The sequence below is a fragment of the Lygodium microphyllum genome, chromosome 22 (genome assembly GCF_053477565.2).
Source record: "Lygodium microphyllum isolate KBCC chromosome 22, Lygodium_microphyllum_v1.1.10, whole genome shotgun sequence".
NCBI lineage: Eukaryota > Viridiplantae > Streptophyta > Polypodiopsida > Schizaeales > Lygodiaceae > Lygodium > Lygodium microphyllum.
The window spans coordinates 66,177,940-66,193,765 of NC_141156.1; the positions used below are offsets into that span (position 1 = coordinate 66,177,940).

At 44.6% G+C, this 15,826-nt stretch overlaps 1 protein-coding gene across 2 annotated transcripts in view; it reads right to left on the bottom strand.

Moving 5' to 3' along the window:
• LOC148017246 (putative bifunctional methylthioribulose-1-phosphate dehydratase/enolase-phosphatase E1) overlaps positions 1-15,826 on the bottom strand; it is a 231,535-nt gene that overhangs the window by 162,525 nt on the left and 53,184 nt on the right. The window contains exons 2-5 of one of the 2 annotated variants that reach the window (XM_087663532.1): positions 3,156-3,292; positions 2,530-2,625; positions 2,260-2,379; positions 1,468-1,557 (exon numbers count right to left, since the gene is read on the bottom strand). In XM_087663532.1, coding sequence (XP_087519658.1) covers positions 1,468-1,557; positions 2,260-2,379; positions 2,530-2,625; positions 3,156-3,292 — 443 coding nt within the window. The remainder of the gene's footprint in view (positions 1-1,467; positions 1,558-2,259; positions 2,380-2,529; positions 2,626-3,155; positions 3,293-15,826) is intronic. The other variant, XM_087663533.1, reaches the window with a different exon arrangement.

Below are 15,826 nucleotides of genomic sequence, written 5' to 3' on the forward strand. Positions count from 1 at the left end.
GCAGTTTGCTTTTCTAAAGCTTCCTCTGTATGTTCAGACAAAGACTACATAAGCCTAGACTCTAGAGGATGGCAACTCATGACACAGTGAATCTAAGCAGGATCAACATAAACCCAGCAGCTTTCTAGCACTGGTACAAATAGGTATTACTTAGGAAACTCGAGGAAATCAGAGAACAGGTTAAGGCCTAGATGATTTAAATTTTCTTTTGCCTTATAACTCATACGAGTCTGGCAGTACCAACACTTGAGTGGAATGAGGTAGATTACCAGCTGTTTGCTTGAGATGCAAAGCAATTGAGCAGACATAATGAAGCCTCAAAAAGTCTTAGATATATCAAGGATAACTTGCACTTGTTGAGCACCAAACACTAAGGCCTACATGGCCCTGAATCAGGCAGACAAAATCGCCTATTTCTCATATGCTTCCTAGGCTAACTCAAACTTATAGTTATGTGCTTGGTGGGTCACTACATGGAGCCCCTATATAGCAAGTACGTTTAAACTTTGAGAGGTACTTTTAAAACCCCCTATTTGACTTCAGAAGGCAGGGAAGTAAAAGTCACTCCTGATATTGATCAAGGGTGTCCAGTTAGCCAGCCACAGCAAAAAGCTGACTTAGGCTCAGCGAGTCACTGTAGATGGCTGCCACTAGAACATGACCTCCCTCATTTTCATAGCCTCCAAAATCCTTGAGCTGGCTCCTCTATGGAAAATGCAGCAGGAAACAGCAAAATGTAATGGCTCTCCTTCATTTTTCTCGATGAAATTGTTTCACCACGCTGGAAGGCACATGGTGTTCTGATACGTTGTCAGAAATGCAAGTGAAAGCATTGTGGATGGATCTCTAGACATGAGGATGAAGGCAATGAGCAAGTTGATTATGAAAGCAGAGACGCAATGAACAGCACCTGTGCATGGTGCATGAGCACCTCACTTAGGGCATTTCACAGAAGGAACACACTCTGGTGGGACAATAACTAAATGGAAAGAGCAATGGAGCTGGGGCTGCTATATGCAGGCACATACATATGCTACAAAACACGAAATATAGTAGTCCCACTAGCAGATTCAGCATGTCTGTGGAGAATGAGAAACAAAGACTATATTACTAACTACCCCATGAACTGGAAACATTCTGGCAGATACTCCTAGCAGCTAGGAATCCGAATTACACAGTATGCCTGCCCCAAGAACTATCACTTCAGTAATTAAAGCTTGATTCTAAGAAAATTTCAAGCATCCTAAGATATTGCAGGTTCACACTCCCAAGACAACATATATATCTAGCGAACTGTCATCTGCCTTGCATCATGTGTGGCAGTCACTGTTGGGCCATGGTCAAAGCAATTAAGTCAACTCTTCCATATCATCTACTATTAACCATCAATGCCTATCTGAGGATATTACATACTAGCCACGTACAGTAGAGCTATAACAATTTCAGAACAACCTACTGATGTTATACCTGTGTTTTGGCACTGATCCATGAATCTCCCCATACATAAATGCCGTGATTTCTGACCAAAACTGCTGTACTCTTTGGATAAGCAGCTATCTGTAAAAATTTAACAGCAAAGGCATGATACCGTATCACCAGTTGATTCTCTTAATACCCGACAGATGATTCTTGCAACAGTTATTTTCAATATTATCCCCACAGATGATTTTAAAGAGATTCCTATGCACACCTACCTAACCCAAACAACTGGTCTTATACAAACGAATCAAGTAAATGGTCATGTCTGGGTAGCATGTAACAGCTCCTAAATTTCGTAGTCACAGGGAATGGCCATTTTGGGTTTTGGGCCATTGTGGAAAGTAGTTCTTCCGATCCCATGTCACTATATAGTCGCAAGTGAAAGCAACCCTGCCCATCCTCCATCCCCCAACCCTGTCCTGATTTGTCATCCCATATGATCATGCTAAACCTCAATCAAAGAGCAGAACAGAATGCCTTGCTACATAAATGGAAGTTGGTTGAAAGCACAAAAATGACAGCTCGTATTGCATTTTATTAACCAGCTTGTTATATCTTTGAAGAAGAAATTACACCAAAGCTCCAAGAATATTCTCTGAGTATGTACAACAACACATAATTACAGTTTGCTGTAATTGGAACTAGCACTGATTCAAAATTTAAATAAATGAACATTTAGCCCTTCAAATCCCTGCAGTTCAAGAAGCTCAAATCTTTTTTTCAATCTTTTGGAAGATAATAATAAAAATGAAAATCAGCAGAGATAGTAAAGGATCATACTGCTCCAGCAAGTGAGTCGGTCAATTCATATTCACGGGGAGTGTTTTCAATAATGGGCACAACAAGTTCATCATGGTACCCATGGCCACTAATGCCTTTTATCATCTCCATGTGTGTAATCTACAGCCCCAAACATACGAACTGTTAAAGGACTGCATTGATGATTGTACTCCCATTGCAACCTAAAAAGATTATGCTGGTTTTATTAGGTCTGATTTCAGAATAACAAAAAAGCCAAAATAAAAATAAAAATAAAAAAATAACACCTACACGGAACTCGTTGACTGCAGGATTGATCATGGTTGCCAAGCAAGACTCTAGCCCATGGCTATGAATCACAGCTCCTGCATTCCTCATTTTATAAGCCTGAAAAGGGTCAAGAAGCCACACGCTCACATCATTGAACACCAGTAGACTCAAAAAGCCATCAAGTAATTAACACGGTGTCCCGTTCGTGCCAACATCCACACATTGTGCCCCAAAGCTTTTCCATTGTAAAAAACATGCCAGCTTGTAGTAGAGCACGATGCTTACTATTCTAGAACTATTATAAGTGTTATCCACTTTATTTTAAAAGAGAAGCCCTACTAGCCTTGTATAACTTCTAAAATCTTGGCAACTGGATCCAAAGGGACCCAGAACACTTCTACAAACTATGATTTTGTAATAGTTAAAGATTTGTAGAAATATACAGAATGAAACTGGTAATGGTGTAAAAGATTCTAGTTGTGAACTAGAACACTTGTACAAACTATGATTTTGTAATAGTTAAAGATTTGTAGAAATACACAGAATGAAACTGGCAGTCATGTAAAGATTCTAGTTGTGAACTAGATATTACACTCAATTGCACAATGCATATGACAAGATCGCAATGGTGTACCAATCAATATTACCTTCATAAACAAGGGGGCACATTCACTGCATTTTGGAGGCTTGTGTGGTGCAGGTTTGGCTGATGGTGCAGACAAGACATTACCATCAGCATCCAGTATATACATATCATCAGGTGCCATCCTCTCTTTTTGAACCCCTATCATGCCAACCATGCAGTCTAAATAGTTGCATGGCAAAAAACTCCAAACAAAAAGACAGTTTTGCACATGTACAGTTCCTATTAAGAGAGAGATCCAACTAGAATTGTTTTCAAGAGAACAACAGAAATGCATATCTTCTAACTCCATTTATTCAACATGCACCTACAATTTTGACATTAAAAGTCCAAGAAACAGAATTAACATTTAAAAACGTAGTGCTCTTAGACATTTTGAATAAGGTGTGCTGAAAAAGATTGCATCCTGGAACTAATCTATTCAATTGCATTTAGGTTGTTCTTCTCAGTTGTGTGAGGCCTGACAATGGCCACTTGTTTATGATAATTTGACACCTAAAGGCCAGGCAAAAGATTAGAACAAAGGAGGGGCAGACGTGAGATTTGAGTGTTTAATCAAGATACGCTGAAAGCTGTGTTTTAATGAAGATACACTGAAAGCTTTCGCTTTCATTCAACAATTTGATGCATCCTATTTAGGTGGTAATTTCAATGAGGCTTCTATGGTGCGCAAGGTAGCCACCTTTTTGAAGAGTAAACAATGGCGGACTACTTTTCTATTGCAAGGTAAAGCACCACCTAATTGGGTGGAGCCTAAGCAGGTTTTGTCATCTGCAAGGTAATAAACACTTTAGAGGTAGATATAATGACAATTTGGTATAAATTAGATGCAACACAGGTGAGAATCTTGATGAGTACGACATGAAGTTTTGGGAGGCTTTGCTGCCCATTAGCTCATACCATGTTGTTGCTAAGTTAAAATGGATATGTTGCGTAATAAATTTTCATTAGCTCATTAAAATAACCCCAAAACTCAAAGATTATTAAAGTTTCAGTGTTCCATAAGCCAAAACCCTAATTTTGGGAGGATCCACATCTATAAATAGGAGGCTGCCCAACCACTCAGCTCATCCTTGTTTTGCAAGTGTTTTGAAGCATCTCACTATGAACCTTTGTTTTTGCAGATTCTACTCTCTTTTATAGGGTTTTGTATTTCAGTCTAGGACTAATATGCCAGTTTGCATTGGTCCTTCCTTGGCTGGAGACATGGAAAGCTCAAGGTTTCATCTTCCTTGGAGACTTGCTCTTTTATTAGCATGGAGGCTTCTTCTCCCAAAACAGATCTTGTGACGTCTCTCGATGCTATCATACTTAGTAGCTCCTCCAACTAGAGTGCTTCATCTTCATCTTTCATCATGGTTCTCAACATTATATGAAGACTGACATCAAGTCCCTCTTCTTCCTTTTGCATCAATATCCATGGTTGAGAAGGGGCTCCTACCCTTCATTGGTACCTCTGAGTTTTGGCATTTGTCTTCAACATCAGCGTTCTTTCCTTGTTATACCTCGCCCTTGCATTGCATGATCATCATCTTTGTGAAAGGGCACTTGGGCAAGTGAACAATTTCCCCCATGAGGGACACTATCTAAGTTGCACCTTGTTGCATATGCATTCTCATCATGTAGCAAAGCACCCTTGAGTGGATCCTCAATTGTTTCCAACAGCGATTCTCTTACCACGATACTGTCAGAGTGCAGCAGTGCGGAAGCATAGGACTGAGAGAGAGAGAACGCAAAGAGAGAAGGGAGAGAAAGAGACAGTGGACGATGAAGATCTGCTGTATAAAGAATGCTGAATACAAAGATATGCAGATATATACACGGGCGCAGTGCGCTGGACTGCGTGTCTCCACCTCGACGATGCAACCTGCTGTCCACCTCGAAGTCCGCTGCAGTCTGCACTGTCTGCTGTCTGAAATCTGTGAACAGAGACAGAATCTGCGCGTCACCGGTCTGTAATCTGCGAGCAGAGAAGTGTGTAGACTGCTGGGAACGTCAGGTATAAATAGCCGACAACTGGGGCAAAAAGAGGGCGCCAGAAAATAGGGCGCAACCAGGACAGGTCGGCTGCGGCTGCATTAAATGCAGCCGACTGGGCTGCAGGCAGTCGGACTGCCACGTGGCAGTCCGACTGCACAGTCTGACTGTGCAGACTGCCTGCCTGCCTGGCAATGATCTCTAACACCCCCTCTCAGAGCCTGGGCAGGGCAGAAGCCTGAGGGATCTGGAATGTCTCCGAAGTAGAGCCTGAGGAAGCGCCTTCGTAAACAAATCCGCAAGATTGTCCTCCGTCTTGCAATACTCCACAGTGATGGTCTCATCCAGAAGCTTTTCTCGGATGAAGTGGTACTGGATCTCGATGTGCTTCGTCCGGGCATAAAAAACGGGGTTCCGTGCCAAGGCAATGCAACTCTCATTGTCACATCGCAGCAATGTAGGACGAGTCTGGGAGCACCCAAGCTCCTCCAATAATCTCCGAAGCCACACAACCTCGCATGTGGTGGAAGACGCGGCCCGATACTCCGCCTCAGTAGACGAAAGGGCTACTGTGGGCTACTTCTTACTACTCAATGAAATAACACCTGCACCCAAAGTAAAACAGTAACCTGTAGTAGACCGCCTGTGGTCCACGTCACCGGCCCAGTCCGAGTCGCTCCAACCTGCAAGTACAAGATCTGACCCATCTGTCCCTGCAGGGTAATGAATCCCTAAATCAGACGTCCCCCTTAGATACCGAAGTATCCTCTGAGCAGCCTGCCAATGCACCGTCTTAGGTTCACTCATGAACCCTATCAAGAGCCCAACAGCAAAACATAGATCAACCCTAGTGTTGAGAAGCCAAATCAAAGACCCAATCAACTGTCGATAGCGGGACGCATCCACCAAAGAAGAAGCTGAATGGGAAGTGGCCTTCCAGTTCGGATCCATAGAAGTAGAGAGGACCCGACAATCCTCCATCTCAAAAGACAGCAAGAGCTCCTGTACATATCTCTGTTGAGAGATAAAGATCCCCCTCTGAGACTGATAAATCTCATGGCCCAAAAAGAAATGGAGTAGACCCAAATCCGTCATCTCGAACGTCCGATGTAAAGCTGACTTCGTCTCCTGGACTTGCTGTGCAGCATCACCTGTGACAATCAAATCATCAACATATAAGACAAACAGCACACAACCATCCTCGGAAGTGTGTACATACAGCTGCGGATCGGCCTTGGACCGCCGATATCCCAACTGGGATTGGAGGAACGAATCAATCTTCTCGTTCCATGCACGCGGAGCCTGCTTGAGGCCATACAAGGCCTTCTTCAACCTGTAGACTTGCCCATCTAAAGAACCAAAGCCAGGAGGCTGCTCAACATAGATCTCCTCCTTCAAATCACCATTCAGGAAGGCCGACTTCACATCCAACTGATAAACAGGCCATCTCCTATGGCCAGCCAAAGCAAGAACAGCTCTAATGGTCGCCATACGAGCTGTGGGGGCAAAAGTGTCATGACAGTCAATCCCTGGGTGCTGTGCAAAACCTTTAGCAACAAGGCGAGCCTTGTGCTTATCCAAAGTACCATCACTGAGGTATTTGGTCTTGAAGACCCACTTGACTCCAATCACCTTCTTCTTCGGGGGGCGGGGCACGAGTGACCAAGTGCCATTCCTCTCAATAGCCTCCAACTCAGCTTCCATAGCTTTCTTCCAAGGGGCGGACTGTAAAGCCTCCTTCACGAAGGTGGGCTCTCGATCCTGCATAACACGGGTCATCAAACAATAGTTGGAGCAAACAAGCTCCGTAGAATGTGCTTGGTGCCTCCGTGACCGCCGCGGACCATCCTGCGGTCCCCACTCCTCAGAAACCCCCTCGATCCCTGAATCACGGAGTGTGTCACGGGCCCAGCAAGGAGGAGGCCGAACCTCCCCTCGTCGTTCTCCATCAGCAGAAGACTCTGGAATATCCACCGGTGGTAACTCCTTAGAGGTGTCTGGTGGAACAGTAGACTCTGTGTCAGAAACAGAATCATAATCAAAAGGCACGGGCTCCACTGGAACTGTAGAAGGAGCCCAACTCTCCCTTGGATCTCCAAGAACGGGATGCTCCTCACCCGTTGAAGTAGCCGGAACCTCCACAAACCGCACATCACGGCTAGTGTACACATCCCGCTTGACGGGATCATACAGTCGGTAGCCTTGGGACTGGGAGCTGTAGCCAACAAATACCTGTTTTCGGGAAGCTGCTTCAAATTTATCACGGTGAGCCTTGGGAATGTGAACATAGGCATCACACCCAAAGACCCGAAAGTAAGAAGCATCTGGCTTCGTCCCAAAATAAGCCTCGAATGGGGTCATCCCTTCTACGGCCGAAGTAGGGGATAGATTAAGGATGTGGACTGCAGTAGCCACAGCCTCGGCCCATAGAACCTGAGGGGTCTGTCGGTGCTCCATCATGGTGCGCGCCATCTCGATCACACTGCGGTTCTTCTGTTCAAAAATACCATTCTCTTGAGGAGTGTTGGTATTGGCAAACTCCTGGTGAATTCCTTTATCTACACAAAACCGAGCAAACTCATTAGACACTCCCTTGTCAGATCGCAAGGTCTTCAACTTCCGGCCTGATCGGTGCTCCTCAAAGAGAAGCCAATCCTTGAAGTGCGAGAAAGCTTCTGACTTTAGTGACAAAAAGTAGGCCCATGTCATCCTGCTGTAGTCATCCACGATCAGCATGAAGTACGAGCTCCCACGCAGGGAATCATTCCTCATAGGGCCACATAGATCCGTAGATACTAGCTCCATCGGTGAAGTAGACCGCCGCGAAGCTGTGTGGGAAATGGCATCCCTATGATGCTTCCCCCGTATGCAGGAGACACATGGCTGCTGGCTCACCACTATATCCGGCAACCCTCGAACAAGCTGTCCACGTGACACCCTCCAAAGATAGTTATAGTTCAGGTGACCAAATCGAGCATGCCATAACTCTGACTGTGACTGTGAGGTAAGAAGAAGAGTAGAGAGGGCGGTGGAAGACTTCAGTTTGTAAATGCCGTTCTCCTCATATCCGGATGAGAGAACCTTCCTCGATCCACGATCAAGGACTCACACTGTAGTACTGTCAAACTCCACCAGAAGACCGGGGGAGCAAATCTTATGAATTGAAAGGAGATGGTACCCTAATCCTGGTACATGCAAAACCTCTGAGGTATGGGTACCACCTCGTCCATCCGGAATGAGCTGCATCTTACCCCGACCTGCAGCAGAAACTGAAGAGCTGTCTCCAATGAGAATCTGCCCACGCGAGGGTCGCAACTGGGCAACACCATCTGATGAAGGAGTCATGTGCCGTGAGGCACCACTATCAACAATCCACTCTCGAGCCTGGGGAGCCGTCATCGCAGCATCAAAAGCATTCGGTGAAGCGTCCTCAATGACAGCTAGATGAAGAAATGCAGCTGATGAGGGTGCAGCCACCGCTCCAGAATCCTTGGTGTCCTTCTTCTTGGTGTCCTTCGTGTCTTTGTCAGGGCAATCCTTCTTCCAATGGCCAGTCTTTCCACAAATATGGCATGTGGAGTCTTTATCCTTGTCCTTCTCCTTGTCCTTCTTGGACTTGTTATCCCCCTTCTTCTTCTTTTGGTCCTTCCCCTTCTTCTGAGAGGCTTGACCTGTCAGCGCCTCCGACTTGGAAGCATTCTGTCCCTTTAACTGTTCCTCTTGGTCCAAGACCATAGGAACCAACTCTTCCCACCGAAGAGTAGACTCTCGCCCCGAAGCAATAAGGGCAGAGTAAAATGTACTGAATCGTGGCAGCAACTGGGACAATAGTGTGATCGCCATGTCTTCGGAGGAAATCGGCTTCCCCGCATTCTGAACCTGCATCTGTAACTGCCTTAGCTTGTTAATGTGTTCCCGTAGCGAAGAAGACTTATTTACGGACAAGGTCCGCATCTGTACCTCCAAAGAAACCCTCTTCATTAGGGTCATCCGATTGTACATCTGATCAAGCTCCAGCCATATCTCCCAAGCCACCGTCAAGTGCTCGATGTGAGCGATCATGGCTATAGTGCATGATAGAAAGAGAAAGGATCGAATCCTGGCATTCAGCTTGTCCCAATGAGACTGGGCCTTGGCCAACTCCGCACGAGCATCGGAAGAGAGTTTGGACTCATCTCTTACCGAGGGCCGGTTAATCTCCTCCTGTACCAACTCCGCCAAATCATAGGACTCAAGAATGGCCAACATTATAACGCGCCAAATGCGATAGTTGTCGCCGTCGAGCTTCTGATCTGTAGGAAGAGCCGGTAAGACAGGCACCTTCCGGTCCATAATCGCCTGGAACTCCAAGTCGATCTCTATAGACATCTTCACCTGCAATGCCTTCACAAACGCAAAAGCAGTCCCCTCTGACTGGGAAAACTCAGCCTGCTAAGGCTCTTCCACGTCCTGAACCTTCGTCACCCGCCGGAGGTGATGAAAAAGCAAAACCTGCACTTGTAGGCTGAAAACTCAAACTTCCTCCGCGTCAAACAGCAGCAAATCCACCACCTGTACTCCTTTCCTGTGCGCCCACACTCATTTCAGCCTTGTTCCAAGGCGCAGCCCTCTTGTCTGCCCTTAAACGCAAAAAACGCAAATTTGTGTCGCGATGGAAACTCCTCTTCAGGTTGATTCTGCGCTCAGTCAGCCCTCAAACACTGCTCTGATACCATGTCAGAGTACAGCAGTGCGGAAGCGTAGGACTAAGAGAGAGACAACGCAGAGAGAGAAGGGAGAGAAAGAGACAGTGGACGATGAAGATCTGCTGTATAAAGAATGCTGAATACAAAGATATGCAGATATATACACGGGCGCAATGCGCTGGATTGCGTGTCTCCACCTCGACGATGCAACCTGCTGTCCACCTCGAAGTCTGCTGCAGTCTGCACTGTCTGCTGTCTGAAATCTGTGAACAGAGACAGAATCTGCGCGTCACCGGTCTGTAATCTGCGAGCAGAGAAGTGTGTAGACTGCTGGGAACGTCAGGTATAAATAGCCGACAACCGGGGCAAAAAGAGGGCGCCAGAAAATAGGGCGCAACCAGGACAGGTCGGCAGCCGACTGGGCTGCAGGCAGTCGGACTGCCACGACTGCACAGTCCGACTGTGCAGACTGCCTGCCTGCCTGGCAATGATCTCTAACAGATACCTCTTCACTATTTTTTACTTCTCCAGTAGCACGCTTGACAAGTGATTGGGATAGTCTTCTATTTTGCAATGTTGAATCTAACCATCCCTTTACTTTTCACCATGGGCACAAAAAAGGGGGTTCAAAGTGGTTCCATCACCTTCACAAGTCTTGGTAGGCCACTAGGCAACCGATGAGCATCCTTTGTCTAATGCTTTGGCCTCTCTAGGTGACTCCCAAGGTAATATAACAATCGCCTCTCTAAACTTGGTAGGTCCTTGGGCAACCAATGTGCACCCTTGGCCCGATACTCTAGCTACTTTAGGGTGAGTCACTTTAGGATATTATGGGCTGAGCTATACTTGCAATCCCCTTTTGGTTCTACTTTTGGTCCTGAGACAGGGCGTTAAGCTCATATATATTACACATTAAAACTTCATAAGCTCATTGAAAGAGCCCTAAAACTCAAAGATTATTAAAGTTTTCTATGTCCCAAAAGCCAAAATCCTAATTTTGGGAGGATCCCCATCTATAAATAGGAGGCTACCCAGCCACTCAGCTCATCCTTGTTTTGCAGGTTTTCAGCCATCAACTCCCTATTCAGTGGCTGTCCAGCCCTAGTGACTACAGCCACATCATCTACACCCCTTAGCACCCTGTCCACTATTGTCATCTATTGTTCTTGCTGCTGGCAACCACTCTAGACAACTGTGTTTTCAGTCAAACCAAGCCGTTGCTGTCCAGCCACTTCTAGTGTATGCTGCAGCTTCTGTTTACTGCAGTGCAAGCCCAGTCAGCATCATCCTCACCTTCTCCAGCTGTCGCCCAGCCTCCTGCTATTGCCAATGATCAGTTGCCTCCATCTTCAAGTGGTTATACCACCATGTTTACCAGTTCCAACCATCCATACTGGTGCGTTTTGGTTTCCAGGCTACTGCTCTTCCATTTTCAGCATCGTTACACACTCTGACTCATGGTTATTGACCTTACAATCCATCTCCGGTAAACAGCACTCTCCGACTACTCCCATTGCTCTACCTTTGAGCATCTATACATTATTTCATTCATTTACAGCATTGATTCATTCACTCCAGAGTTCTCTTTCTTCTATGTTTGTGTTTTGTACTTTTGGATTCATTGCATTCTTGTTTGAGTTCTTTTGTTGTAGTCGTGTTTGTACATTCTATGTTTTCTCAATGCAAACCCTAGCATCACTTCACAATTGTGCCAATACCAAGGAAGATAACGAAGAAGTGTTTTGGGTTGCCCAAAGAGGTTCGTGACTATTGCACAAAGACAATTGTAATCAGCATCATCGAATTGATTAAATTTGCATTAGGGAAGTGTATTCTAATGATAGCCATTGAAACTGAAAATCTGCCAATACTTTCTATGTGTTACAAATCATGTAGAGTTGGATGAGAAATACTGCTTGGCAAGCATTTCAAGCTACACACAACTTGCAATGTGGATTACACTACAAAAAGAGTCCACCTAACCCTACTAGGTGCGAGAATCACCATAACTTTCAATCAAGGCAACCAAGCAAAGCAAGAGAACCATCTACAACAACCGAAAATACTATCTATCAAGGGAGGACAACAACTGGTGGCAAACCTCCAAGGCACTCAAAAACCTAAAAGTAGTCGGCTAGATCACTCTCTACTAAGAAGGAGGAACACAAATAGAGGAAGGAATAGAAGCCAAGACAACCAAATCGAAAACTCACATGAAGAGGGAAGAACACAAGACAAACATCAAGAAGAAAAGCAAATTAAGCCCTATAAACAGTGCAATACACACCAAGGCGGGTGCCAAAAATCCCACTCTATTTGCAAAGGCAATGCCGCTGAAATCACACACTATAGCTACCCAAGCCAAGCAAAACAACCTCTTGCATGTCCTTCCCCACAAGCTCCTTAAGATACGAAACCCAAACCAACTCCTCCATCCAAATCAAAATAACCAATAATAGTCACAACCAAAAAGACAACCATCAGCTCCAACAGCCAAAGACTACAAAACCAATGGTCATCTGCAAGCCAAAGAGCTTGCCACATGAGGGCCCACAACCATAGCAACCCCCACTACTACCACTATTGCTCCTAAAAAGAAGAAAGAAACCCAAACCTCAATCATGAATCTAGAAGCAATAGCCCACCATTACTATAAACCTTGTGATAACAATAGAAGCCAAAGAAACCAAGAATGAGGGCATCCCTAGACAAGAGAGACATAGAGACTGTGATTCTTGCAGAGAGACCGTCCACATCCAAAACACAAGGTTTCCAACTTGCATTTACTGTAAAAGCAGCCATTTCAGGAGATTTTGCCCAGGGTCAACCACATCTAGCAGCCAGGTGACATCATCTAGGGGATTGCGACCTCATCTAGAGGCCAAGTAGCAACATTCAAGTGAGGCTACATCTTTTAGGCATCATGAGGCCTATTTTCCTTAGCGTTTTGTCGAACGCAAAATTCTCGGTAGTAGCAACAGTTCCTTGGTGTAGGCATGGTGGTAGGTGACAACATTCTACGTGCAAGTAACAGTCTTTTCCCACAGGCAAACCTTCTACATCAATATCTTGGTATCCTGTAGCTGTTTTCTTCTAATTTGGGGCTACTATAGCCAAACGATGGTTTTATTTTGTAACAGATTACAAAAGAGGAAGATGTCTTTTCCATTTTCAGGCTCTAATGACTCACATGGGGATTGTCCTCCATCCAAAGTGAAGATGAATCCTTTGGTACCCTCTATTCAGGCACTCGTACTTCCTTCACTACCCAAAGAGGACCAATTGGATGGCTCCAACTATTTTCTCCAATCCTATAATGTGAAGTGTGTTTTGGACTCCTTCAATCTTTGGGAGCTTGTTTCTAAACCTATCCCCCATCCTAAGGAGGATCTTGCAGGTGTGACATCTATGGATCGCACAACCTTATGGGATTGGCTCAATTCTAGGGCCCAATCCTTCTTCTTTATGAGTTTGCAAGATTATTTTCTTGTTCATGTTCACAAGTTGAAGACTACAGCAGAAGTGTAGAGCAAGCTTGTATCTCTCTATCAACAGAAGGCATTTGCCCACAAGATTTCACCTAAGAAGAAATTGCGAATGCTCAATATTGATGACTCCTCTTCTATAAAGGAGGACATAAGAGGTGAGCTTGGCTCTCTTGGTCGGATGATATCTTCTAAAGACATTGCTATGATCCTTTTGATTCAGCTCCCATCTCCTCGATTCAATGACTTCTACACCATCCTTATCACATCAAGAACCCACGAGACACTTCTTTAGGAGGAGTTATCACCGCTTGTCCTAGAGCATGACGAGCCCCTCAAAGAGGTCAAAGCTAGTAGTTCCTATTAGCAGTCATGTTTGTCATGCCTTGTTATCTCCTACCTGTGAGCCTCAATCTAAGTCACACGAGGACATTAGGAGCTCTGACCTGTCTATCACTTGTTTTGACGGAGAAGGTAGCTCATTCTAGAGCACTCGATTTATTACCTTTTAGTGCATTTTCTCCCCCAATTGGGATTTTGTGTGCATTTCCTAGGCAGTTTCTACATACATCAATCTATCTCACCTATCAGCGGAGTACGCGAGGATCGAGACATGCCATATTGTGGTTCGCAAAGTGAGAGAGAGTGAGTACAGAGTAGAGCGTAAGAGAGAGAGTACAAGACTCGATATGGGTACAATCTCCAAGTACCAATTTGGGTTTTTGATATTATATATATATATATATATAATACATGTGTAAGGGTGTGTGCACACCCGAACACCATAAAACGGCACGGTGACCCTTTATTCCCAACAACCTCCCACCTAAAGGCAATGTGCCTAAAAGTAGAGGAAAGAATCAACTAAGTCTATGTATATACAAAGCTGAAATACACATATACTATCCAACCCCCATCATCTCGTGGCAATGAGCAAACCGCTTTGCTGGAAGACCCTTTGTGAGAAGTTCCATAGGGTTATCATCGATATGTACCTTAATAAGCTCAATGCTCTTGCTATCAAGTACATCCCTTATAAAATGATACTTCACATGTATGTACTTTGTCTTTGCATGAAAGACACGACTCCGTACTAGCATGATAGCACTCTGACTATCACAGTGAAGGATAGAAACCTCTGTAATACAAAGCTCTCTCACCAGACGTGAAAGCCATAAAGCCTCCTTGCATGCCTCAGTGGCAGCCATATACTCTACCTCCATAGTAGACAATGCAACACACTTCTGCAGCCTAGATATCCAAGAGATTGCTCCCCCTATGAACGTGAACACATATCTTGAAGTAGACTTCCTACACTCAAGATGACCAACATAGTTTGCATCCATGAAGCCAACAGATGACTTCTACTTTCCAAAGCGGATGCACAAGTCCTTTGTGCCCTTGGGGTATCTCATCATACGTCACTGCTTCCCAATGCCTTTTTGCCAGGTTATGCCATGTACTTGCTAACCACTCCCACCGCAAATGCAATGTCAGGACGTGTAGCAACCATAGCATACATCAAGCTACCAATAGTTGAAGTATAAGGAATCTTGGTTATCTCAACGTTTCCATCATCAAATGTAGAGTTGTCATCTGCACTAAGTTTCACATATGGAGGCAATGGTAAACCAATGACTTCCCCCCCCCCTCCATATTGAAACGCTGCAAAACCTTAGTAACATACTCTTGCTGTGACGGATAGAGAAGACCCTGCGATCTGTCCCTGAGTATATACATGCCAAGAATATGATTGGCCTCACCAAGATCCTTCATATCAAAGCTACTATGTACGTGTTGTTTCAAGGAGTCCAAAGCATAAACATCCCTGCCTGCAATCAACATGTCATCCACATACAAAACCAAGAGAATAAGCCTGCCATCTACTGCCTTCTTGGTGTATAAGCAATGATCAGCTTGAGATCTATGGAATCCCAGAGATTGCATAAATGTATGAAATCTATGATACCATTCTCGTGGTGCCTGTTTCAACCCAAACAAACTCCTGTTGAGTTTACATACCATGTATTCTTTCCCCTTCGCAACAAAACCCTCAAGCTGTTGCATATAGATCTCCTCATGTAGATCACCATTTAAGAAAGTTGTTTTTACATCTATCTGTATGAGTTCCATATCTTTAGATGCAACCAAGCCCAAAATGGTTCGCAAAGTAGTCATTTTGACTACAGAAGAAAAAATTTCATCAAAATCAATTCTATGTTTTTGCTTGTGCCATTTAGGAACGAGTTGTGCTTTGTACCTTGGCAAAGAACCAGAAGTGACTTTCATTTTGTAAACCCATTTGCATGGTAGCAATTTCTGCCCTTTAGGCAAATGCACCAAATCCCAAGTGCCATTTTTCATGGGAGATTCCATCTCTGACAGCATAATCTTATGCCATTTCTTGTTGTTTTTTCTATCCATTGCTTCCTTGAAGCATAACGGCTCACTACAATCTCTCAACATGACATAATTAGCCGCATAATTAACACCAAGAACAAACTTATATTTGCATTCTAGTCGACCTA